General features: G+C 48.6%; 2 protein-coding genes across 2 annotated transcripts; both read left to right on the forward strand.

Moving 5' to 3' along the window:
• The first annotated feature begins 342 nt into the window (after positions 1-342).
• DDX41 (DEAD-box helicase 41) lies at positions 343-13,202 on the forward strand. The gene is made up of 17 exons (XM_036752118.1): positions 343-400; positions 4,474-4,569; positions 4,739-4,898; positions 5,227-5,301; positions 5,496-5,556; positions 6,826-6,962; positions 7,194-7,266; positions 7,442-7,595; positions 7,887-8,023; positions 8,639-8,801; positions 8,956-9,087; positions 9,642-9,713; positions 9,974-10,070; positions 10,583-10,732; positions 10,867-10,938; positions 11,470-11,580; positions 11,756-13,202. Exons 1-17 carry the CDS (start codon positions 374-376, stop codon positions 11,890-11,892), a joined length of 1,854 nt encoding a protein of 617 aa, XP_036608013.1. The 5' UTR covers positions 343-373; the 3' UTR covers positions 11,893-13,202.
• Positions 13,203-18,942: 5,740 nt separating this feature from the next.
• Positions 18,943-23,430, forward strand: DOK3 (docking protein 3). Its single transcript, XM_036751746.1, has 5 exons — positions 18,943-19,023; positions 20,887-21,186; positions 21,340-21,439; positions 21,582-21,754; positions 22,540-23,430. Exons 1-5 carry the CDS (start codon positions 18,958-18,960, stop codon positions 23,356-23,358), a joined length of 1,458 nt encoding a protein of 485 aa, XP_036607641.1. The 5' UTR covers positions 18,943-18,957; the 3' UTR covers positions 23,359-23,430.
• Positions 23,431-23,773: the final 343 nt, after the last annotated feature.

Consider the following 23,773-nt stretch of genomic DNA (forward strand, 5'->3'; position numbering starts at 1 on the left):
CACTCCTAACCAGCAGTCCCAGTCTGGAAGAATGAATCGCTGCTTTCAAGCGCAGGGGCAGGCGGGGATGTTCAGTTCTGAGAACACTCCCCAGGGGGCGCGCTTCTCGGTTCTTCCAGTATCCCACAATAACCCAGGCGCTAAGCCCTCCTTAAGGCGTTTGGACTTCCGCTGCCCCACCGCAGGATCCTCAAACCTAGTCTATGCGCATGCTCTATCTCTGTTGGAAGGAAGCTTGTCCCTCGACGCAGCCCATAAAAGAGTCCGGAACCACTTGGGAGGGTTGCTGGGAGACAGGAACCTCCTCCTCGAGATGATTGGGTAAATTTCAAAGGAGGTGGGGCTTGTGCGCCACGTGACTGGTGCTCGAAACATGGAGGAGCCGGAAACGGATAGGAAGGTAGGAGTGGGAGTGGGGTGTTAGGTCTCTGGCTTTTCCGAGACCTTTCTCGCCCGCCGCCCAGGTTTTTATCAGCAATGCATTCAGCTAGAAAAAGCCCCGCGGGCCATGTAGGAGCCTGTTCGGTCCGCAAACATTCTTTCCCTCACCCCCATTTTACCGGTGGGCAGACCGAGGCCCCGAGAGGGAAAGCGACTTAACCAGCATCACGCAGCGCTCCCGGGGCAGAGCCCGGGTTAGACCCCCAAGTCGGGCCGAATCCGGGGCGCTCCCTTCCCCTGCTTCTCCTCTCGGCCTCCCAGGACGGGAGCCTTTGAGCCTGGGCTTCTTAGCTTTGTTTTAGCTTCGCAGACCCTACAGGCCCCTCCTCCAGACGTTTTTAAATGCATAAAACGAAATACTCAGGATTACGAAGGAAGCCGACCATACCGACAGACAATTATAACCGTGTTCTCCCCATTAGCGTTCGGGGATCCCAGAAGATCTGCCCACGGACCCCCAAGTGGGTCTCAGGCTAAGAGCCCCTGCCCGAAGGGGAGGGATGGGAGGTGTGCAGTGTTTCTTCCTCCACATCAGGAAACACTTATTGATCGCCTGCTGTGTACTAGGCACTGTGCTGGGAGGGTGGATGGGGGAGGGATGAGCGTGGAAGAGGGAAGAGCCTTGAACAAAAGTGTAGAGATGGGAACCCGGGTAGGGGATGGGAGAGCCACAGAGACGTGTTTGGGGTGGATGCCCCAGGATCTGAGAAGTGGAGTGTGGAGTGTTTTATTGTAGAGAGGAACCTCTTAGCCCGAGGGGGTCGTGGTTAAATTTCAGTTACCATTACCATTCAGAGGGGACGATTCTGTTTTCACTAACTTCTAATTAAAATTTAGTATTTCAGTCAATTATAAATATAAACTACAAACATTCTGAGGAGTTTCACCTTATTGCCAAAGGGGTCCATGGCACGGAAAAAGGTTAAGAGCTCTTGTTCATGTATGATTTCACATGTATAATTTTTTCCTTTTTTTAAATTAAAAAAATTTTTCGTTATAGCTTTATTTTGTTGAATATTTAGCAATTACATGTGAAAATTTTTAACATTTAAAAAAAATTTGAGTTTCGAAATTTCCGGACCTCCCACCCCTCCCCCATCCATTGAGAGGACAAGCAATGATAACAATTGTTATAATTGATAACATTTATAATGCTGACAATTGTATTTTCAAGATATAATTGATATACTGCTTGCCTTCTCAATGGGTAGGGGGAGGGGCGGGTGGGAGAGAAAATTCTGGAACTCAAAAATTTTTTAAAAATGAGTGTTAAAAAAATTTTTTTTAAAAAAAGCTCTTCTAGAGTTGTGGAGGCATAGAAGTCTTTCGAGCAGAGGAGTAACATTGTTCCACTTGAGCCTTAGGACAATTATTTTAGGATCTGTTTGAAAGGTTGATTGTTGAGGGGAGACTAGAGGCTGGGAAGCCAGATAAGAGGTGACTACAATTAGAGGGGAGAGAGTAGCTATGGGAAAAGTGGAAATGGGATGGACACTTAATTGAATGAAGGGGTGTGTGTGTGAAGGAGCTTTGTTTGCCCTTCCTCAGGAAGGTGATGTCATGATTTGCAAGGGAATTGGATTTTAAGTGAGGAGAATTTTGCAGCCACCAGTGAGCCTCACTCTCTTCTCCAGAGCCATCTGGGTCCAGTGGCAGTATGTAGATCATGACTGGAGATGGCCCTAGATTCAGTGGGAGACCTTGACCTTTTTAAGCTAAGGTCTTTGCTAGGTGTCAGTTTGACCAGTGTCCATTCAGTGATTGAGGCTAGGTAAAAAATGAGGCAGAGAATATCCTCTTTTACCTAATCAGTAAACCCCCAAAAAACCAAAATCAATCTGGGAGGGGAAGACCCTCAGGATTTTTGGCCAAAACAGATAACAATTGCTACTGGGTTTAAGGCATGGTCCTTAAAAAAGAAATCTAGCCTGTAAACCCCAACATATCTTGTGAGGTGTGATAGATCAAAATTTGTATTTCTTTGGGCAGAGCACCCACAGGTAAAGGGTGTGATTCCATATATGGACAGAGGAAGAAGAGGGAGGGAGAGAAGGAGTTGTGTTGGAACTGGCCAGCTGGGTCCCCAGTGGGGCAGTTTCTACTACTCACAGATCACTGTTTGTTCTTCGTTCTCAAAGAGAATCATGACATCAGGGAGGTGATGTCATGACTTGCAGGTGAATTGGATTTAAGTGAGGGAAGGCTGTGCGAAGTCATCAGCCTCACTCCTCCACAGCTGTCTGGGTCCAATGGCAAGACAAGAGTCAAGATGACTGGAGATAGCCCAAGATGCAGTGGGAGACTTTGGCCTTTTTTTCTGTGTGAAGGAGAGAGAATAATCAAGGATGATTCTAGGGTTGTGAATTGAAAGACTGTGGTACCTCCAAGAAAAACAGAAAAATTAGAGTAAGGGGTAGATTTAGGGAGGAAGATAATTTAAGGAGTCTTCAGAAAGGTAGGAGGAAAGCCAGGAGAGAACAGTGACCTGGAAGCCAAGGGGAGTAGAGAGTACCAAGAAACATGTTGGGAGGAGGCATCCAAATGTTTAAAATATGGAAGAGAAGTCAAGGAGTTGAAAAATTTGGGGAGGGCAACCCACCATTGTATTTGGTGAAAAGAAGTTCAGTATTAAACTGAAAGAGAGTGGTTCCAGGAGGATGATGCTTATGGAAGCCAGGGTGCCAGGAATTAAAACAGGAAAAATGCAACAAGTGTTCACACACACACACACACACACCTTTGAAGAAGTTAGACAGCATATGTATTTCTTGCCTTCTCAATGGGTTGGGGAGGGAGTTGAGGGAGGGAGAGAATTTGGAACTGAAAATAAAATTTACAAATTAAAAAAAGGAATTAGAAGAGACAAGAACATCTAATGAAAAGCTTCTTTACCTGGGGTTTTTTACTCATTTAAAAATATGCATATATTATATAGATAAATACAAAATTGCATTTTTAAGATGATTGGTTTCCTTTGTAATCCTACATATTTTATTTTATGAATTTAAAAACATTTTTAGACGGGGTCCATCAGTTTAATCAGACTTAGAAAAACTGCCCGAAGGGGTCTAGGACACAGAGAAGGTGGAAAAATTCTTTGCTACTGTATTTTGATGAATAAGCCTGGAATTGTAGCCACAACTTTTCAACTCTTTGACCTTGGGAACTTATTCCCCTCCCTTGGCCTATTTCCTTATCTGTAAAACTGAACAAGATGATCTATCAGGACCAGCCCCTAATTTCTGATTCAGTGATCTTTCCCTGCCTATGATGTATGCACCCTCCCTTGCCAATAAGAATGATTCATATTTAGTACTTCATTGTTAAAACACACTTTTTTTCTGGGAACAGCTCTGTGATACAATACCGATTTTCTTAAAAGCACAGTATAGGCCTAACCATATCACACATACCCTTGTTCAAAAAGCTTCAGTGGTTCCCCATTTTCTCTAAGATAAAATATAAATTACTCTGTTTGGCATTTAAAGGCCTTCACAGTTTGGATCCAACATTTCTTTCCAGGCATACTCCACATCCCCCCCTTACTACTCCCCCTCAACCTCCCCTCCCCCCCTCCCTCTAGTTCTTCTGTTCCAGCCAAATTGGCCTATTGGGTTTCCTTTACAAGATACCTCATCTGGCTCTTTGCCTGTGCTCTGTCTGAAGTGTCTGAAATGTTCTCCTGCCTCACCTCAGCTCAATCAGGCGTCACCTCCTGCATGGGGCCTTTCCAGATCCCTTCTATTGTTAACATTTCCCACCATCGCCCACATGACTTTAAATATTTTTCATATTTACTCATTTGTACATAGTGTTATCCCTGCGTCAGAATGGAAACTCCTCGCAAAAGGGGACTGTCTTCATTTTTTTGTCCTTACATTCTCAGAGCCAAGCTCTATGCATGGCACAGGAAACCTGCATTTAATAAATGCTTGCTGAGCTGAGGTGAATTGAACCAATTCCAAGCCCACTTGTTCTTTCTGCTACCCCACACGCCTGCCCATTATCTATGTGACCTGTCACTTTCTCCAGAGACCTCGAGAGGAGGAGGATGACACAGCAGGGGGCCCGTCAGAGGATGAGGACTATGTGCCTTATGTGCCTGTCAAGCAGAGAAAGCAGCAAATGGTAGGGGATGGGGTGGAGTGGTGGGGCTGGCTGGGGTGGTTTTGGGGTGGTGGCAGGAAGGGGTGTTCCCAAGGCCCATGGAAGGATGGAGGGCGTGAGAAATCTCAGCCTTCCCAACTTGGTGAGGCTGGTGGTGGCCCCTGATCCCACTCCTGGGTCCCTTCTGCAGCTACAGAAGTTGCTGCAGATGCGGCGGAAGGGAGCGACGGAGGAGGAGCAGAAAGACAGTGGCAGTGAGCCTCGAGGAGACGAAGATGACATTCCACTGGGCCCCCAGTCCAATGTCAGCCTCCTGGACCAGCACCAGCACCTGAAGGAGAAGGCAGAAGGTAGCAAGGTTGGGGTGTAAGCATGCTAGGGAAGCTGCCACAGGCTTCTAAGAATAGGAGGGAGGAGGAAAGGAAAAAAGTGGGACCTAGTGTGGACATCAGGAGCCCCCTTTGGGATAGGTCTTCATTCTCCTGCTCCAAAGGTTATTTCCCAGCTACCTTGAGTAGACCCTCATATCTTTAAGCGGAGGCTGTGGGAGAGGGAATTTCTGCCTCACTATTAGTTGGATCTGACAATCTCTGAATTCTTGAGATTGCTGGGTGAGGGACCCCAGAGTACCTTGGGCTCAGGGCCTTGCTTACAGGTTCCCTCTGACTTATTCCCCAGCCCGGAAAGAGTCTGCCAAGGAGAAGCAACTGAAAGAGGAAGAGAAGATCTTGGAAAGTGTGGCAGAGGGCCGAGGTGAGTCCAGCAGGACACCAGGGCTACTTATCTGGGTCAGGGCATATTTTCCAGGAACGGATACTGACAGGGTTGGGACAGCCAGCTCCTCTGGGCTCCCCAGGTGCCCAAGGCTGAGGAGGCTGATCCCCTAAGGTTTAGACCTTGAAGGGGGAACAGGAAACCTTTTGTAACATTGCTCTGTTTGTCCTTAGCTCTCATGTCGGTGAAAGAGATGGCGAAAGGAATCACCTATGATGATCCCATCAAAACCAGGTACTAAAATCTGGAGTCCTAGGAATGAGATTTGGAAAGGACCTCAGTGGGCCACTAGTCCAGAATGCATCCCTCCTACTACTTAACAACAAGTAATCATGCAACCTCTGCTGGAAGGCGTCTAGGGAGGGGAACCCCCCCACCCTGAGGGCCAGCCCCGTCCACCTCAGGACCCCTCTGATTGTTAGAAGTGTTTTCTGAAGTCAAATCTGAATCGGACCCTTTGCTGTTTCTAGCCATCATTGCTCCCACTTCTGCTCTCTGGGGCCAAGTGGAACGTGACTAATCCCTTTGTCATGTGATAGCCCTTCAAGTACCTGAAATCATGACTCCTCTGCATCCTGTCTCCTCCACTCTGAACATCCCCAGTTCTGTAGCTTCTTTAGCCTCCTCCTTGGAAGCTGTGCTCCTTCCTCTCAGTGCAGCCCAAGGCCACGTTGGCATTTCGGGCTGACTCAGACTGAGCTTGCAGGCTACTCAAACCTCTGCATGTTTTTTCAGACAAACTTATCTCTATCCATTTCTCCTCCATTTTGTACTTATGAAGTCAGTTTTGTTGTACCCAAGTCTAAGATTTGGCATTTACCCTAATTGAATTTTATGAGCTTCAGCCCAGTGTCCTTTTGTCATCTAGTGTTTTTCCTGTCTCTTGAGCTTAGTGTTGTCTGCAGATTTTGGGTGTGCATCTATGCCTTTATTCAGCAAGCTGTGCCTTGAGATGGTAGCACAATTCGGGGAAAAGAGGATAGAATGTGGGGTCACGAGAGCTAAGGTTGAGCTGTAATTGGGGTGGATGCCTTGAGGCTCCTCACAGCTCTGAGGTCTGTGAGGCAAGTGATTTCATCTTGATCTCCAGTATCCAGATGGGGATAATAATACACTTCTCTACTAAGCAGTGTTGTGAGCATGGCACTTTTGTACATTTGAAAGCACTCTGGAAATGAGTATTGTTATTATGTTTTTATGGTTGAGGGTCACCTTGGAGGGCTGGGGTGAAGAGGCTAAGGGGAGGGTGATGGATGTCTCAGCAGCTATCATCAGTGCCAAGTCCGGACAGCCTCTCAGGGCTTAGTGTGCTAGTCAGTAAAGAATAATGATGGAGAAGGAGAAGGCCAGCCATAGCCCCAGCCCTCAGGGATCCCACTCCCGAGATGGGGAAGGTCTGGCTTTGTCTTTAGAGATTTGTCTGGGGCTCAGGTCAGCTGAAGAGAGAGCCCCCAGCTGGTGCCCAGAGGCATCACCCAATCCTCTTGGTACCATCTTACACAGTTGGAAGGCCCCTCGATACGTGCTGAGCATGTCTGAAGCCCGGCATGACCGTGTTCGTAAGAAGTATCACATCTTGGTGGAAGGAGAGGGGATTCCGCCCCCCCTCAAGAGCTTCAAGGAAATGAAGTTTCCTGCAGGTAGATTTCTTTTTCCTTCCTTTCTCCACATGTGGAAACATTATATAGGGCCCCCAACACGTATTCTGATGTGCAGTGGTATCCCTGTGTGGCTGGGTCTTTCCCCACACTCAGCAATCACACTGTCTTCGTGTGTAGCCTGTGGATAGCTTGCTACCTTCCCAGGGGCAGGGGCTACTTCACACTGGAAGAAGCTGGTCTTGATCTGGACTTTTGCTATTCTGTCCACAGCCATTCTGAGGGGCCTGAAGAAGAAGGGAATCCACCACCCCACTCCTATTCAGATCCAGGGCATCCCTACCATGTGAGTGTGGCCCCCTCTTTTAAGGAGTACAGACTGGCCAAACCTGAAGCTTGGGAATGTTGATCTCCTGTAGGACTTAGGAAATAGTGCCCAAAAAGGCCCTCCTTGTTGGGTTTGACTTACAGGGCCACTCTCCTTCCCTTCCTCCCTTCTCTTCTCCCCTTTTCCTATGTAGCCTTTCTGGCCGTGACATGATCGGTATTGCGTTCACTGGCTCTGGCAAGACATTGGTGTTCACCCTGCCTGTCATCATGTTTTGCCTGGAACAGGAGAAAAGATTACCATTCTCCAAGAGGGAGGGGCCTTATGGGCTCATTATCTGCCCTTCAGTAAGTAGGAAAGGGGTACGTGTGTACCTGTGTGAGAGAGTGTGTATGAGTGTATGTATATGTGTGTACACACGTGTGTGTGTTTGTGTACATGTGTATGTGTGTCTGTGTGTGTACATGTGTGAGTGTGTGTACGTGTGTATATGAGTGTGGGAAGGAGGTGCTTCCATGGGAGTGCCTTGCTAAGTGGGCTGCCCTGGTGAGAACCCTGACAAGGCTGCTCCTAAAGGGTGTAATAGGGACATCATAGCTCGAAGGCTCAGCGGACTCCATGTCTCCTGTCACTCATAGAGAGAATTGGCCCGTCAGACCCACGGCATCTTGGAGTATTACTGTCGGCTGCTACAGGAAGACAGCTCGCCCCCCTTGCGCTGTGCCCTCTGCATTGGGGGCATGTCAGTCAAGGAGCAGATGGAAACCATCCGGCAGTAAGTCCAGCCATCCTAGACCCTGGCAATGCCCTCTGCCTTCATCTCCCCTGCCCAGCCCTGGTTTTACCTTCCATGGCCACTCTGTCAGGGCAGTCACAAGCCCTCCACCCCCATCGTCTTGATTCTATTGATCCCCCTTTCCTTTATGAGCATCTGCACTCAGTTATACTAGGCCTTGGACATGCTCAGCTCAGACTGGACTTTTTCCAGCTGTGGAAGAGGATGCAGTCATGGAGTGAGTGATGTCCCTGAAGTCAGTCAGGAGGTTGTTCCCCTCTACAGTCTGGTCCTTGGATCAGCACTCAGAGCTGGGGTCTGGCTTTCCTCATCTTCCAACTGGGCTCCCCCAGGCCTGGGACCTGGGCTCTCAGTCATCTTGTCCTTGGCCTCCTGGCTCGTGCATCTAATCTAACTCAGTAGTAGTCATTGACTACCCAGGCAGCATCCTGTGGTCCCCACAGTCCAGAGGAAAGGCCGATCCTGCCTTATGCCTTTGACACCAGACTTTAACTTCTCTTCGTTTCAAAAAGCATGTATTAAGTTCCTGCTGTGTGTAGGACATTGTGCCAGGCACTGCGGATACAAAGACAAAACAGTTCCTTCCCTCTCCAGTGGGGTGCACATGATGGTGGCCACCCCTGGGCGTCTCATGGACCTGCTGCAGAAGAAGATGATGAGTCTGGACATCTGCCGCTACCTGGCCCTGGATGAGGCTGACCGGATGATTGACATGGGCTTTGAGGGGGACATCCGAACCATCTTCTCCTACTTCAAGGTGCCTCACCCAGAGACCTCTCCCCACAATCCCACCCCCCTCCCCAACCTTGGTCCCCACCAAGAGTCCTGGCTTGTGGAGAAATTTCTCCCTTCCCTCTCCTTTGTGTTTCTACGCCCCAGTACCAGCTCAGCTCTGTCCTTCACTCCCTCAGGGCCAGCGACAGACACTGCTTTTCAGCGCTACCATGCCCAAAAAGATCCAAAACTTTGCTAAGAGTGCCCTGGTAAAGCCTGTCACCATCAACGTGGGCCGGGCAGGCGCTGCTAGCCTGGACGTCATCCAGGTACGAGGGGCAGGCTTCCATATCAGCTCCTCCCTCGACTGGAGCCATTCCCAGTGTTGAAGTCTGAGTAGTCACGCCCCATCCCCCATCCCCACACACCCACAGCAGTACTAGCCAAGCTCAGGAAATTGAGTGAAACAATGTGTTTCATATTTGCCAACTTCCTGCCCACCGGAAGGTTCCCTGGGCCTGGCCAACCTCGACTCTGGGCAGGACAGACTTCCTGTGGCCTAACAGGGGTCTGACCTGGATCCCCCTCCCTGTGGGAGGCCTTTTTTGTCTCCTGAGGCTTGGGAAACCTGAGAGCCACCAAGGTGATGGTAGCTCAGTTCAGCAGATGCTTGATCAGTGTCTGCTGCTGGGAGAGACACAGCTTAGCCAGGATGTGGCCCTTGCCCTCATGTGACTTGGTTTAGTTTGGAGATTGCAGACACATGCCATTGTCTTTCCCTATCCCAAGCCCCACTGGTGGAGGACTGAGCCCTATGAGAAGGGGATATGAGGGTATTGGTCAGCCTAGACTCTGATATTCTTCTGGGGGTGGGGATATACAGGAGGTGGAGTATGTGAAAGAAGAGGCCAAGATGGTGTACCTGCTGGAGTGTCTGCAAAAGACGCCTCCACCAGTGAGTCTGCTTGCTGCCCCTTCATAACCTCCGGGCTTCCGGGGTGGGTGTGTATGGGGGTGTTGTGAGTGGGAAGGATGGGCTCTACCAGCCTGGGAGGGCGGGGGGGGGTCATCCTTATGGAAAAGGTGGAGCTTGGTTGGTGAGAAGATTCCCTGGGGCCCAGAAGCCAGGCATAGCAGGGGGATGGTTCTGGGTTCTGCCCCCAGGCTAGTGCTGGTTGGGTCTAGGTGCGATATATGTGATGCCCCTCTGGGCAGGTGCTGATCTTTGCAGAGAAGAAGGCAGATGTGGATGCCATCCATGAATACTTGCTTCTCAAGGGCGTGGAGGCTGTAGCCATCCATGGAGGCAAAGGTGAGTGGAGAGGAGCCAGGATAAAAGAACTTCTCCTACAAAGGCTGATTCTGACAAGGGCATTATAGCCAGGGCTGCTCAGACAGGGTTAGTCAATGATCAGTAAACATTTATTAAGTACCTACTATGTTAGGCACTGGTAAATGCCGGGGATGCATATAAGAAAAAGAAAGACAATCCCTGCCCTCAGGGAACTTACAGTCTTAACAGAGGAAGACAGCATACAAGAGAAAGCAGGAAAAGGGGTGGGAGCACCTGGTGTGGGGCATGATCATGAAGTCAAAACCCAGCAACGCAGCTGAGAATGAATATAGGTGTGCCTGGAAGGTTCCGTGGACTCCTGGCACAGGGGAGAGGCGCCTGAGAAGAGTCTCATTCGTCTCCTTTTATCCTTCCCTTTGCCCTCTCCTCTTATTCTGTGAGCTGAGCTTTGTTTCTCCTGGCTCAGCCCCATCTCCTCCCTGCTTCCTCCAAGCGTTGACATCCCTGTCATCTTTCCCTGTTCCTTCCAGATCAAGAAGAACGGACTAAGGCCATTGAAGCATTCCGGGATGGCAAGAAAGACGTCTTAGTGGCCACCGATGTGGCCTCTAAGGGCCTGGACTTTCCAGCCATTCAGCACGTCATCAACTACGATATGCCTGAGGAGATTGAGAATTACGGTGAAGAAGCAGGGAGTTAGGGGGCACTTGGGGCTGGGGTCCTGACTTCCACCCTCAGGGGACAGGGCTTGGTGAGGATTTCTTTGGTCCTCCATCTCTGAACCTTGTCCCTTCTGGACCCTCTTCTCTCCCAGTTCATCGGATTGGCAGGACAGGGCGCTCGGGGAACACTGGTATAGCCACCACCTTTATCAACAAGGCCTGTGGTGAGTCTCCAGCTCAGGTGGGGAAGGACGGGACTCCAGGAAGTCTCTTGGGCCAGGGTGGGGTGGAGCCTGAGGGAGGTAGTCCTGGTGTCTTATGTGGCCTGTGACTCAGGAGACCCCCCCCCCCACCTGTCCTTGTTCTTTGTTAGCTTTGTCCTGGCTTAGTGGCCAAGTCTCTGAGGTTATCTCATAGGACATCTGATAAGAGATGTATCACTATCTACATCAAGGGTGTTGTGTGGGAAACACTCTGGGGGATACAAAAAGCTATTTTTAGTGTCCAGTCCAAACAACTCACTTAAGAGGAAGTTGAGGCTTGTGGAGATGAAGCAGCTGGTCCAGGGCCCCCAGTGAGTGAGCAGCAGAGCCAGGACCAGAACCCAAGGCTGTCAGAGTTCCCAGCCCGGGGCCCTTACACCTGTGTTCCCTGCTCCCTGGGTCAGGCAGAGCCTGAGCAGGGGAGGGCCGTGTTGTCACGGGCCTGCCTGTCTCTGGCTGACATGAGCCTGTTTTCTCTGTTTTCCATCTCAGATGAGTCTGTACTCATGGATCTCAAAGCCCTCCTGCTTGAAGCCAAGCAGAAGGTGCCTCCTGTGCTGCAGGTCCTACACTGTGGGGACGAGTCTATGCTGATAATTGGAGGTAATGCCTGGATCTGGGCTGGGGTGGTGTCCAGGGGACCTGTGATCATAATGACCGTTCCTAGCATGGCTGCTGTGTGGGACCTCTGAGGAGGCTTTGTGGGGGAAGGAGTGGCCTCAGGGTTTGGTGACCTCTGAGGTCTCTTCCAGCTCTAAATGTCATCATCCTTTTCCAGGAGAGAGAGGCTGCACCTTCTGTGGGGGTCTGGGCCATCGCATCACTGATTGCCCTAAGCTGGAGGCCATGCAAACCAAACAGGTCAGCAACATTGGCCGCAAGGACTACCTGGCCCACAGCTCCATGGACTTCTGAGCCCCCGCAGGACTAGAGCCAGGAGCACAGGTGCCAGCAGCCCTCCGGGAGAGGCCGCCTGGACTTTGTGCCTGAGCTGACCCTGCCCTGCCCCCAGATGACTGCTGCTTCCACCTTTTCATCTCCTTCTCCAGGGGTGCCACCTATTAAATCAGAAGTACTGAGCTCACACGTTTATAATGTTTATAATAGAAGGACTGTGAAGCACCTTTCTCAAAATAACCCTATGAAAAGGCAGTGGGAGGGAAGGAGTGTTAGCTCCATTTTACAAAGAAACTCTGAGGCTTTGATCCTCTCAGTTGGAGATGTCAAAACTAGGATTTGAACCCAGGTCTTCGGGCTCCATACTGCATCTCAACGTGGAAGATGGTACTTTGTGTGCTCTGGCTCTGTCACTGCCATTCACAGAAGGCCTCTCCTCTCTTTCCCCCACCCCTCACCCTTCAGCCTCACCTTTATGCCCTGGACAAGCAGGCTGAGGCAAGTATGGATTTCAACGCTTGGACTAGGCTGTTGTGCAACCCTGTGCTGACTCCTCATTCCTCTCCCCTAGAGGCTTCCTCTTGGTCAGGTCCAAAACTAGAGGGAGTAGATGCACATTTCTTAAGTTGTGGGGTGACCCCCTATGTGGGTCTCTAACTGGGATTCTGCTTACCTATCTCCCAGCCTTCTGTTTCTTTTTCCTAAACTCTGCCCCCTCCCCCAGGACCATAATTAGTAGATGGAACCAGCCTGGAAAATTGTGAGGTGAGGGAAGGCAGGTTGGTTTCTGCTTTTAAGTGATGTTTCCTGTCCATTCTATTATAACTGTCTGCCTCCCAAATCCTTCCATAAAGTTGATTGTAGAAGTGAGGGATGAAAGTATCATGAGTCCCAAAAGAGGAGGGCCGGGTCCTGCTTGACACTCCCCTTTCTTGTAGGCTTCTAGGCCCAGTCTCTTGTTTAAAATAAATTTTTATTGATAGTTCTTGTTTTTATTATCACTTAATTTTTCCCCTACGTTCTTCTGTTTCCACTTTCCCAAATTCCCTTATAACAAAGAATTTTTAAAAAGAGAAAGAAAAAAATCAAAATTAATCAGTGCACCAGAAAAGTCTGACATCCTAAGCAGTGTCCCACAGCCATGTTCTCTACCCCTAAAGGAGTTGGAGGGGGGCTTTTTATCCTATTTCTTTGTAATAATGAAATACTCATTTTGAGTGGTTCGTGACGATGATTCTTTCTGTCTGTGCTAATGTAGTCTTTGTGTATATTGTTTTCCTGGCACCGTAAGGTCTCCACACGTCTCATAGTACAGTCATATTCCATTACATTCGCCCTCCATTACTTGTTTAGCTGTTTCCTAATTGACAGGCATCTCCTTTTTTCCAGTTGTTTGCTACCGCCAAAAAATGTTGCTATGAACATTACAGTGTCTATGGAGACTTTTTGTCAGTGGCCTCCTTTGACTACGTGCCTGCCAGGGAGATCTCTGCGGCAAGGGTTTTGGAGATTTTAGCCACTCGATTTGCATAATTCCCAGTTGGGTTCCAAAATGGTTGTACTAATTCTTAGCTCCACCAAAATATGTCAGTGTTCCTGTCTTCCCACAACCCCTCCGACATGATTTGTTCCCATCTTTTGTGTTCTTTGCCCATTTGCTGGGTCTGAGGTGAAACCTCGCAGTTTTTTTGGTTTGCATTTCTCTTATTAGTGATTTGGAACATTTTTTTTTCACATGGTTGTTAAGAGATTGCATTTTTTTCTTCTGAGAACTGTTTATTCATATCCTTTAACCATTTAACTATTGGGGAATAGCTTTGGGTCTTATATATTTCTGTTATACACGCATATATATACACATATATAATCTTGAATACTAGACTCTTATTGGAGAAAGGCTTTTTCCAAGAGGTAAAACTATCCCTATTTGCTGATGCCATGATTACCTAGGGAATCAGCAGAGAAACTAATTTGACACAATGGCATCCATCAAAGTTGCAGGTTACAAAATATACCCAAAAAAATCAATATTTCCATATAATAACAAAATCCAAGAGGCAATAATAGAGAAATTCCATTCCAAGTAATTACATAATGCATAAAATATTGGAGTCAGCCTATGAAAGCTCTGGAATTTTGCAACAATATTCCTAGGAGTTTTCTTTTTGGGATCTTTGTGAGGAGGCGATCAGTGGATTCTTTCAATTTCTGTTTTACCCTCTGGCTCTAGAATACCAGGGCAGTTCTCCTTGATAATTTCTTGAAAGATGATATCTAGGCTCTTTTTTTGATCATGGCTTTCAGGTAGTCCAATAATTTTTAAATTACCTCTCCTGGATCTATTTTCCAGGTCAGTGGTTTTTCCAATGAGATATTTCATGTTGTCTTCCACTTTTTCATTCCTTTGGTTCTGTTTCATAATATCTTGATTTCTCATCAAGTCACTAGCTTCCACTTGCTCTAATCTAATTTTTAAGGTAGTATTTTCTTCAGTGGTCTTTTGGACCTCCTTTTCCATTTGGCTAATTCTGCCTTTCAAGACATTCTTCTCCTCGTTGGCTTTTTGGAGCTCTTTTGCCATTTGAGTTAGTCTATTTTTTAAGGTGTTGTTTTCTTCAGTATTTTTTTCAGTATTTTTTTGGTTCTCCTTTAGCAAGTCATTGACTTGTTTTTCATGGTTTTCTTGCATCATTCTCATTTCTCTTCCTAATTTTTCCTCTACTTCTCTAACTTGCTTTTCTAAATCCTTTTTGAGCTCTTCCATGGCCTGAGACCAGTTCATGTTTTTCTTGGAGGCTTTCGATGTAAGCTCTTTGACTTCGTTGACTTCTTCTGGCTGTATGTTTTGGTCTTCTTTGTCACCAAAGAAAGATTCCAAAGTCTGAGACTGAATATGAGTGTGTTTTCGCTGCCTGGCCATGTTCCCAGCCAACTTACTTGACCCTTGAGTTTTTCATCAGGGTATGACTGCTTGTAGAGTAGCGAGTACTTTGTTCCAAGCTTGAGGGGATGCGCTGTTGTTTTCAGAGCTATTTCTATACAGCCAGCTCTGCCACACTAGCACTCCTCCTTCCCTAAGAACCCCCAACCCAGACCTGATGAAAATCTTAAGCAGGCTGTGCACTCCTGCTCTGATTCACCACTTAATTCCGGCCTCGGGGCCGGAAGCAACTGCAGCTCTAGTTCTATAGCTGCACCATCTCTGCTGCCCCGGGGCAGTGGCTGAACCGTGTGAACTCCTTCCACTCTGTCCCTGCAGCTTTTCCCACTAACCTTCTCTGTTGTCTTTGGTGTTTGTGGGTTGAGAAGTCCGGTAACTGCCGCAGCTCACTAATTCAGGGTGCTAGGGCCTGTTCCACCGGGCTCCTGGTCTGGTTGGTCCTGCCGCTGCCCACGCTGGGCTCTGCTTCATGCACAATAGACCTCATCCAGCAACCATCCAGGCTGTCCTGGTTTGGATCCCTGCTTCCCTCTGCTATTTTGTGGGTTCTGCAGTTCTAGAATTTGTTCAGAGTCATTTTTTATAGGTTTTTGGAGGGACCTGGCAGGGAGCTCACACAAGTCCCTGCTTTTTGGCCGCCATCTTGGCTCCACCCCCCCCCCCCAGAAATTATCTCTTAAAATTTCTTACAGCACAATAGTATTATTCCATTATGTTCACAAACTATTGATGGGTACCCCCTTATTTTCCTGTATTTTAACACTACAAAAAGAGCTGCTACAAATATTCTTGTATGTATACGGGTCATTTCCCCCCTTTTCTAGATTTCTTTGGGGTATAAGCCTGGTGAAGTTACGGCCAGGTCAAAGGTCCTTCACAATTTAGTGACTTGAGGCATAGCTCCAAATTACTTGCCAGATTGGCTGTGCTAATTCATGGCTTTACTAAAAGTATCTATCGATAAATATTTATTAAGCACCTACTATATACCAGGCTTCATGCTGTCCTCCCATAAACCCTTCAACAGTTGTCATTTTCCATTTTTTTGTCAACTGCCAATCCAATGGCTCTGAAGTAGAATCTCAGTGGCTTTCATTTACGTGTCTTTATTAGTAATTAAGAGTACTTTTTCATCTGTTAATTGTTAGCTTGGATTTCTTTCTATGAGAACTGCCCAGGAATATCTTTTGACCGTTTATCAGTTAAGAATGGTTCTTATTGTTATAAATTTGAATCAGTTCCTTATATATTTTAGAAATGAGACCTGTATCAGAGAAATCTATTGCAAGGATGTTTTCCTGCTTTACTGTTCCTCTTCTAATCTTAATTGCACTGATTTTGTTTATGCAGAAATACTTTAATTTGTTATGATCAAAATTGTCTGTCTGATCATCTGTGATCTTTTCTGTCCCTTGTTTGGTCATGAACTCTCCTCCTTTCCAAAAGGTAATTCTTCCTTTCTTTTCTAATTTCTCTAATGTGACCTTTTATTTCTACATCATGTATCCACTTGGAGCTGATGTAGTTATGCAGAGTAAGGTCTTGGCCCAGCCTTAATTTCTTTCAGGCCTTAATTTCTTCAAGGCTGCTTTCCACTTTTGCCAGCAGTTTTTGTCCATGACCTAGGTGCTGGGGTCTTTGAATTTATTGAACACTACACTGTTGTGTGTTTGCTTCTGCTAAACCAGTCTTGAGGCCACATGTGGCCTTCTAGGTCCTCAAGTGTGGCCCTTTGACTGAATCCAAACTTCACAGAACAAATCCCCTTAATAAAAGTGAAAAGGCTGTACCCGAGGACCTAAAAGGCCACAGGTTCCTCACCCCTGACCTAAACTGTCCCACTGATCAACCTTTATTTTTTAGCTGGTAGCAAATTATTTTGATAATTATATTATAGTTTGAGATCTGTACTGCTAGACCTCCTTCCTCTCTGCCCCCTTCCTTTTTTTACCCCATGATTTCCCTTGAGATTTGTTTCTTCACATGAATTTTGTTATTTTTTCTAGCTCTATAAAGTAATTATTTGGTCATATAATTGGTATGGCACTAAGTAAATTAGGTTGTATTGTTATTTTTTTTTATATTGGCTCAGCCCACCTATGAGCAATTGATTTTTTTTTCTAATTATTTAGGTTTGCCTTTTTTCTCCTTGAAGAGTGTTTTGTAGTTGTATTCATGCAGTTCCTGTATATGTCATGGTAGGTAGGGTCCCAAATGTTTTATGCATTATGTAATTATTTTAAATGAAATTTTTCTTTCTATCTCCTGCTGGGTTTTGTTGGTTGTATATAGAAACAGAATGGTTTATGTGGGTTTATTTTATATACTGGCACTTTTACCAGATAAAATTTAAAAAATTCATCTGGAGGAATAAAAGATCTGAAATATCAAGGTAAGAATTTTTTTTTTTTAAGAAAGGTAGGCATGAAGAAGAAATGGCACTTGTGTCTGGAATCTTTACTAAACACTGATTAGGCTGCCAGACCAGATGTTCCACAGAAAGCTTGGGAATTTGGAGCTGGGAGGGACCCTAAAAACCATCTCATTCACCCCTTTCATTGACGAGAAAAACTGAGAGTGGAAGTGACTTGTCCAAAGACCCACAGCTTGTAAAGAGCAGAGACAGAAGTTAAGCACAGGGCTGCAAATCCCGTGTTCTGTCCCCTGCCTTCCATTTGGTCGGATGCAGGGACGGACACATACGTAAGGATGGTCATTCTTTGAGCAAACAGGCCCACACACCTCGAGAGGATGTGTACTAGACAGAGATGACCCTTTGTAGAGCTCAGCGCCCAATTCTGATGCTAGTTTCCGTTTCTGTAATGTCTTTATATTTCACAAATAGGCACATGAGGCAAATAGTGTATTCCTATTTTACAGAGAAGGAAACTGAGGCACGGGAGGACTAAGCATTTGCACAAGGTCACAGAATGAGTAAGAGAATCAAGACTCAAAAGTGGGGATCTAGCTCCCTAGGGGTCTTCAATGGAACAGGAATTAGAAAAAGGAGAGCTGGAGAGACTGGAATGCCTCCTGGAGGAGGTGAAAATTATCCTGGAGATTAAAGGATGGCCAAGATATAAATATGGAGGGCATTGGTGGCACAGTGTGCCCAAAAGCACAAATAGACAGTGTAGCCTAGTGGACACAGCCTTGGGTTTGGAGTCCACAGCCCAGCTTTCCCACTAAGCAATCTTGAGCAAGTCCCTTCTCCCCAGCCCTTATCTTCCTCCTCTCCAGCATGAGGGGGTTTGCTGGAGCACTGAGGCACCACCTTCTTGTTTTTTGTTTTTTTTTTGGTAGTGAGGCCAGAGATACTGTATTCAGAACCAACTCTAGGTTTATGGGTTTTTTTTCTCTAACTTTTTCTTTGTTATGTGAGAGGACTGGCCAGAGAGGATCTGAAGATGACTGTCAGAAAAACGTGACTTCCTTTTAAAATAAAAATGGAAAAATTAAAATTGTAGGCAGAGGAGAGGGCAATGTTCAGTAATGGATAGAGTGTTGAAATTAAGAGTTAGTGAACACCTGGATTCAAATCCTGTCTACTAGTCATGCGACCTGGAGCAAGTCATTTAACTGCCCTTTGCCTCAGTTTCCTCATCTGTAAAGTGGGGGTAATGCCTGTATTAATGACATCACATGGCTATCGTGAGGCTCAAATAAGATATGTAAAGGGATTCGCAAACTTTAAACCACTATAGAAATGGTAGTTATTATTAGACAAATCCTCTTTAACTCTTTGATCTTAGAGACAGAGCAGTTGCTTCTGCCCCCTCTCCTTTTCTAACTCGTGGGAGGGAGGATGGGGAGAAGCAGGAAGGGACAAAGATGAAGCCTATGACTCAGCAGAACCCATGTCTCAAAGACAGCTGATATGGGTCCAGCCTGTGACCCTCCCCCTCCCCAGAACCCCTACACAGAGGATAGAAGAAAGGCTCCCTGGCCGTCTATCCTGAGCCACTTCAGATTCTCCCAGAGCTGCTGGGGAGTAGGGGTGGGCCCTGACCCCTCCCCCAGGTCACCCTAGCCTCCTTCCCTCCTTCGGGGTTGGGGGGAAGGGAAGTAGCAAGAAAGGGAAGTTGCCCGTCCCCATTTGCTTCAGGGCTGCTGTCTGAGCATTGGGCTCTGGCCCTTCAGCCATGGACACCCAAGAGACACCTCTGAAGGACGGGCTTCTCTACCAGCAACATGTGAAATTTGGCAAGGTGGGGACTGACTGGGATTGGAGAGTATCCCCCCTCCCCAATGGGACCAAGAACCTGCTGTCTGCTGTTGTGGGTCCTGAGCAGCGGGTTGTAATGGGGAGGGGGGGAGTGATGGGCTGGTGCTGGGAAGGTGCCCGGGATGGAGAAAAGGCAGAGTGTAGAGCTGCTTAGCTCTGGCTGGGGAGATACCTCCCACGTACAGCGAGGGCTGGCTCTCCTGCCTTCTGGCCCCTTCCCCTGTTGCTTTGGGGTGTGTGTGTGTGTGTTGGTGGGGTGGGGAGAGGAGCTGCCCCTGTGGCCGGACGTGGGCCTTGAGTCTGGGGAACCTGAACACTGGAGAACCTGTATCAGGGATTCTAGGCCTATCAAGGCCTGGCCCCTGAACCGGGTCAAAGGGAAAAGAGACCTGAGAGTATAATTTAATTTATGTTGTAATGACTCTTTACATTTATTTCCCTTTTATCATTTACAAAATGCTTGCCCATCTACCCACTATTTCTTTTGGGCCTCACAAAAACCCCATGAGGCTGGCCGGCTAGGGATTCACTCTCCTGTTTTACAGAGAAGAAAGCTAAAGCTGTAGCCCAAGCTTACACTAAACCCAGGTTTCTAGACTGTGGGTCCAGTGCTTTTCCCAGTCCTCCTTTAAGTGGCTTTCTCCCTCTGTTCTGCCATCGTCCTTTATCTGTTACTCTTCTGAGTGTGCAATGAGGTCATAGGATGCAGACTCACCCCCCAGTTCCCCCACTCACTACCTGTGTGACCGTGGGTAAATCTCTGAACATCTTTGGGCCTGGTTTCCTCACCTGTGAGTTCAGGGGGTGCTGACCGTCTGACCTCTGCTTCTTTCCCTCTGTCTCTCGAACCATCATCCCTTCCCCCATCCCCCAACACACACATTTCAAGGTTTGGCTCTGAGTGGTGCTAGAAGTCCTATCTACTTCAACGGCTACGAGATACCCAGGCCACTTCCTTCCCTGTGACTGTTTGCATGTTTCCTTCCCCTGTTCTTCTGGTGACACAGCCTAGGATTTCCCTTCCCCCATGGATGCTGAGAACATGGGGCTTCACCAGCCAGGGTTGGGTGGAGTGGGGTATAGCCTTGGGAGAGTATGTGTGTGTGTGCTTGGCCAGGGCCTAGGCCTGGGTTCTTATGCTTTCCTACATCTTTTCAAAGTTGGTCTGAGCTTGGGTTGGCTCTCTCTTGGGCTTAAATGGGAAGAGGCTTGTATAACCAAAGCAGGTGGTGAGTGGGATGGATTGGGGCACAATCTTGGGCAGTCTTGGGCATGACTGGCCTAGAAACATCTGAGCTGAGCTTGGGAATGGGGGAGGAAGAGAGAGAATATTGTATTTCCGGTGCCTGAACCAGGAGAAACAACCTTGCCCCTAAGTGAGCACAGACACAGGCTGGGTAGGGAGGCCTGAGCTAGGAGCCTAAACTGTGTACCCGGCCCCCTGTAACCAAGGTGCCTGACATCCTTTGTCAGTTGGCAGCCCCAGGCTCAGGGTCTTGGCAGGGGTGGGAACCTGTGGCTTCAAGGCCACATGTGCCCCTCTAGGTCCTCGAGTGTGGCTCTTTGACTGAATCTGATCTTCAGAGAATAAATCCCCTTAATAAAAGGATTTGTTCTATAAAACTTAGACTCAGTCAAAAGGCCTCACTCAAGGACCTAAGAGGGCACATATAACCCCAAGGCTACAGGTTCCCCACCCCTGGTTGGGCATGAGAGATTCACAGCTGCTGCCTTTTGTTCAGGAGTGCTAGCTGGCCTTGGGAGGGAGGGGCGGCCCAGATACCCCTCAGTGGGCAGGTAAGGCCATGAGGCAGCAATAAGATTTCCCCATGCCTGCCTCCTCTAGAAATCCTGGCGGAAGGTATGGGCCTTCCTTTATGCCGATGGCCCTTCAGGAGTGGCCCGACTGGAAAGCTGGGACGTAAGAGATGGCGGGGCTGGACCAGCAAGTGACAAACCCACTGGGCGTCGGGGTGAACGGCGAGTGATCCGGATGGCTGACTGTGTGTCTGTGCTGCCAGCCGATGGTGAAAGCTGCCCTCGGGACACCGCTGCCTTCCTGCTCACCACCACCGAACGCAGCCACATGCTGGCTGCCCAGCACCGGCACACATGGATGGCTCACATCTGTCATTTGGCATTTCCGGTGAGACTGAGCTAGGGGACTGTGTGAGTGTGTGTATGTGTGTGTAGGCTGACAGTCCTGGTGTTCTACCTGGAGGAGGGGAGCAATCAAAAGTTAGTCTCCCTAGGAGCTGACTCTGACCTCTTCTCCATGTCTTCCTGTTGCCAACTCCAGAACATGAATGGCGTCTCCTCAGGGACTGGAGAATTTGGATGTACTGAGCTTGGCCTGGTCCCCATGGAGGAAAATTCCATCTATTCATCCTGGCAGGAAAGTAAGCATCCTGAGCCCGGGCTCCCTCTACCCCCATCCCCACTAGTGACACCTCAGGCGTGGTTGGCTGACCACTGTGTGGGAGGGGCTCAGGGGATGGGCCTGGGAAGCTTTCTCACTGATTTCCTCCTTCCCCTCTGCAGTGGGTGAGTTCTCAGTACTGGTCCAGAAGACCGAAGCGGCCACACGCTGTCAGCTAAAAGGACCTTACCTCCTGGTGACTGGCCAGGATGCCATCTACCTGAGTGAGCCCACCACCCCGCAGCCCCTCTATGTCTGGCCCTATCACTTCCTGCGCAAGTTTGGCTATGACAAGGTGCTGAGCTCCCAACCCTTCCCCAATCCCCTCTCCAGTAACCCGGGCCCCTTGGATGCTATTCCCACTTCCCTACAAACTGTCTAGAGTTGGAGTGGGCATGATCACCAGCCCCATGTTAGCGTACAATTTATTCCTGGATTATTTAGTATAGTGGTATTCAATCTTTTTGAATATGCGGACCCTTTTTAGTATCTAAAAATTTAGCAGAATTTGTATCCTCACAGAATAGCAGTTGTACTGTTAGAATCCATTTTTTGGAGAAAACACACCTTGCCACTTTTGAGTGTGTATTTGTACGGATTCATATCCTTCTCCCTCCCAGCCCAGCCCCAACACACTAACGGCCGATCTAATCTAGCCTGGGCTGCAAGGCCTGGTGATAAGTGAACCTCTGGGATTCAGAATCAGAGGAAGCAGCTGGGAATCCAGTCTCTCCTGCAGACTAGCTGGATGGCTTTGGGCAAGTCATGAATCTTCCCTTGTCTCAGTTTTTTCATCTGTGAAATGAAGGGATCAGACTAATTGCTAACGTCCTGTCTGGTTCTAAGTCCTATGATTCTAGACCTCCAAACCTAGTGTTCCAACCCCTGTGAATTTAAAGGGGTGTTCTAGTCAAATCCATCATCAAAATGGGGTCACAAGGAGAGGTAGTCACATCAGAAGCAGGATTTGAACCCAGGTCCGTTGACTGTAATCCAGGTTTTCGTCCTCTCTCTCCTTTCCTTCCTCTCCCCTCCCCACCGGGTTACTTGCCTTCTCCTGACCAGCCTCCCTCCCTGCAGGGTGTCTTCTCTTTTGAGGCTGGCCGGCGCTGTGACTCTGGGGAGGGCCTCTTTGCCTTCAGCTGCCCCCGGGCCTCAGAGATCTGTAGCGCTGTGAGTGCAGCTATTGCTCGCCAGAGACATCTTCCTGGACCTGCTGCTTCCCGGCCCTGCCCCTTGTCCCGGGCCTCCTCCCTGCCCTCGTTGGAGCCCATGGCAGAGTTGAGGGAAGCTCCTCTTGGGCTAGAGGCCTGGGGAGGCCAACCATCTAACAGAAAGGCCCAGCTGGTCCTAGAGGTGGGTCCCCAGAGCCTGCCCCCCTGCCTGGGGACTACGCTACCAGATGGGCCTCCCTCGGCTGGCCCTTCAGGTTCTGCACTCTATGCCTCCATCTCTAAGGGGTCCAGTGGCCCTCCATGCACTGCTCCCGATCCAGCCTCTGCTCCAGGTCCAGCGCCCATCCCTGTGGCTGAGCACCTGTATGAAAACCTGTGTACATTGGAGGACGGCTGCAGCCCTGAGCCAAGGGGGGAGGGCCTGCTGCAGGCTTCCCACGGTGGCCACAAGGACCTCCACATCTATGACAACAGTGAGTGTCTGAGCTGGCCCGGTGCCCAGGCCCCTATGGATAGCACCCTGGAGGCCCAGTACCGCAGGTTACTTGAGTTGGACCTGAATGAGGAAGGCGAAGGCACAGAGGAGACTGAGGACAATGGGCCTGGGCGCCTCTTGGGTCATTCAGGCTTCAAGGCCAAGCTCGTGACCCTGCTGAGCCGGGAGCGGAAGAAGGGCCCAGCTCAAAGGAACCAGGGACTAGGGCCAGCAGATGGACAAGGCTGAAAAAGTAACCTATACCTAGGCTGGGACCCAGCCTCCCAGCTCTGTGCAGCATCCTTTCCCCACTCAAATCATGTACAGTGTACAGAAGTTTCTTAATAAAGACCCTTTAGTCCCCACCTCAGGCTACTGCCCCTGTGTTGCCCCAGAAGGCCCCTCCATGCCATTCCTTGGTTTCTCGTTCTGGGCATCCCACCCTACCCCCCAACATCTCCCTTGGGCACAGGCAGAAGTTGTACTGAAAGACCGCAGGGATCTGAATGCAGGTGAGAATCTTGCTTGTCGAGTTGCTCTAGGTGGGGGGCCCGCCTGCCTAGGAGCCGGTGGCTTTAATGACACGGCCTCTTGAATCCAATGTCTGATGGGATTCAGAGCTTAAGGGAGCTTGAGATGTCATCCAGTCTGATCTCATTTTACA

Source organism: Trichosurus vulpecula, chromosome 3 (genome assembly GCF_011100635.1).
Source record: "Trichosurus vulpecula isolate mTriVul1 chromosome 3, mTriVul1.pri, whole genome shotgun sequence".
Classification (NCBI taxonomy): domain Eukaryota; kingdom Metazoa; phylum Chordata; class Mammalia; order Diprotodontia; family Phalangeridae; genus Trichosurus; species Trichosurus vulpecula.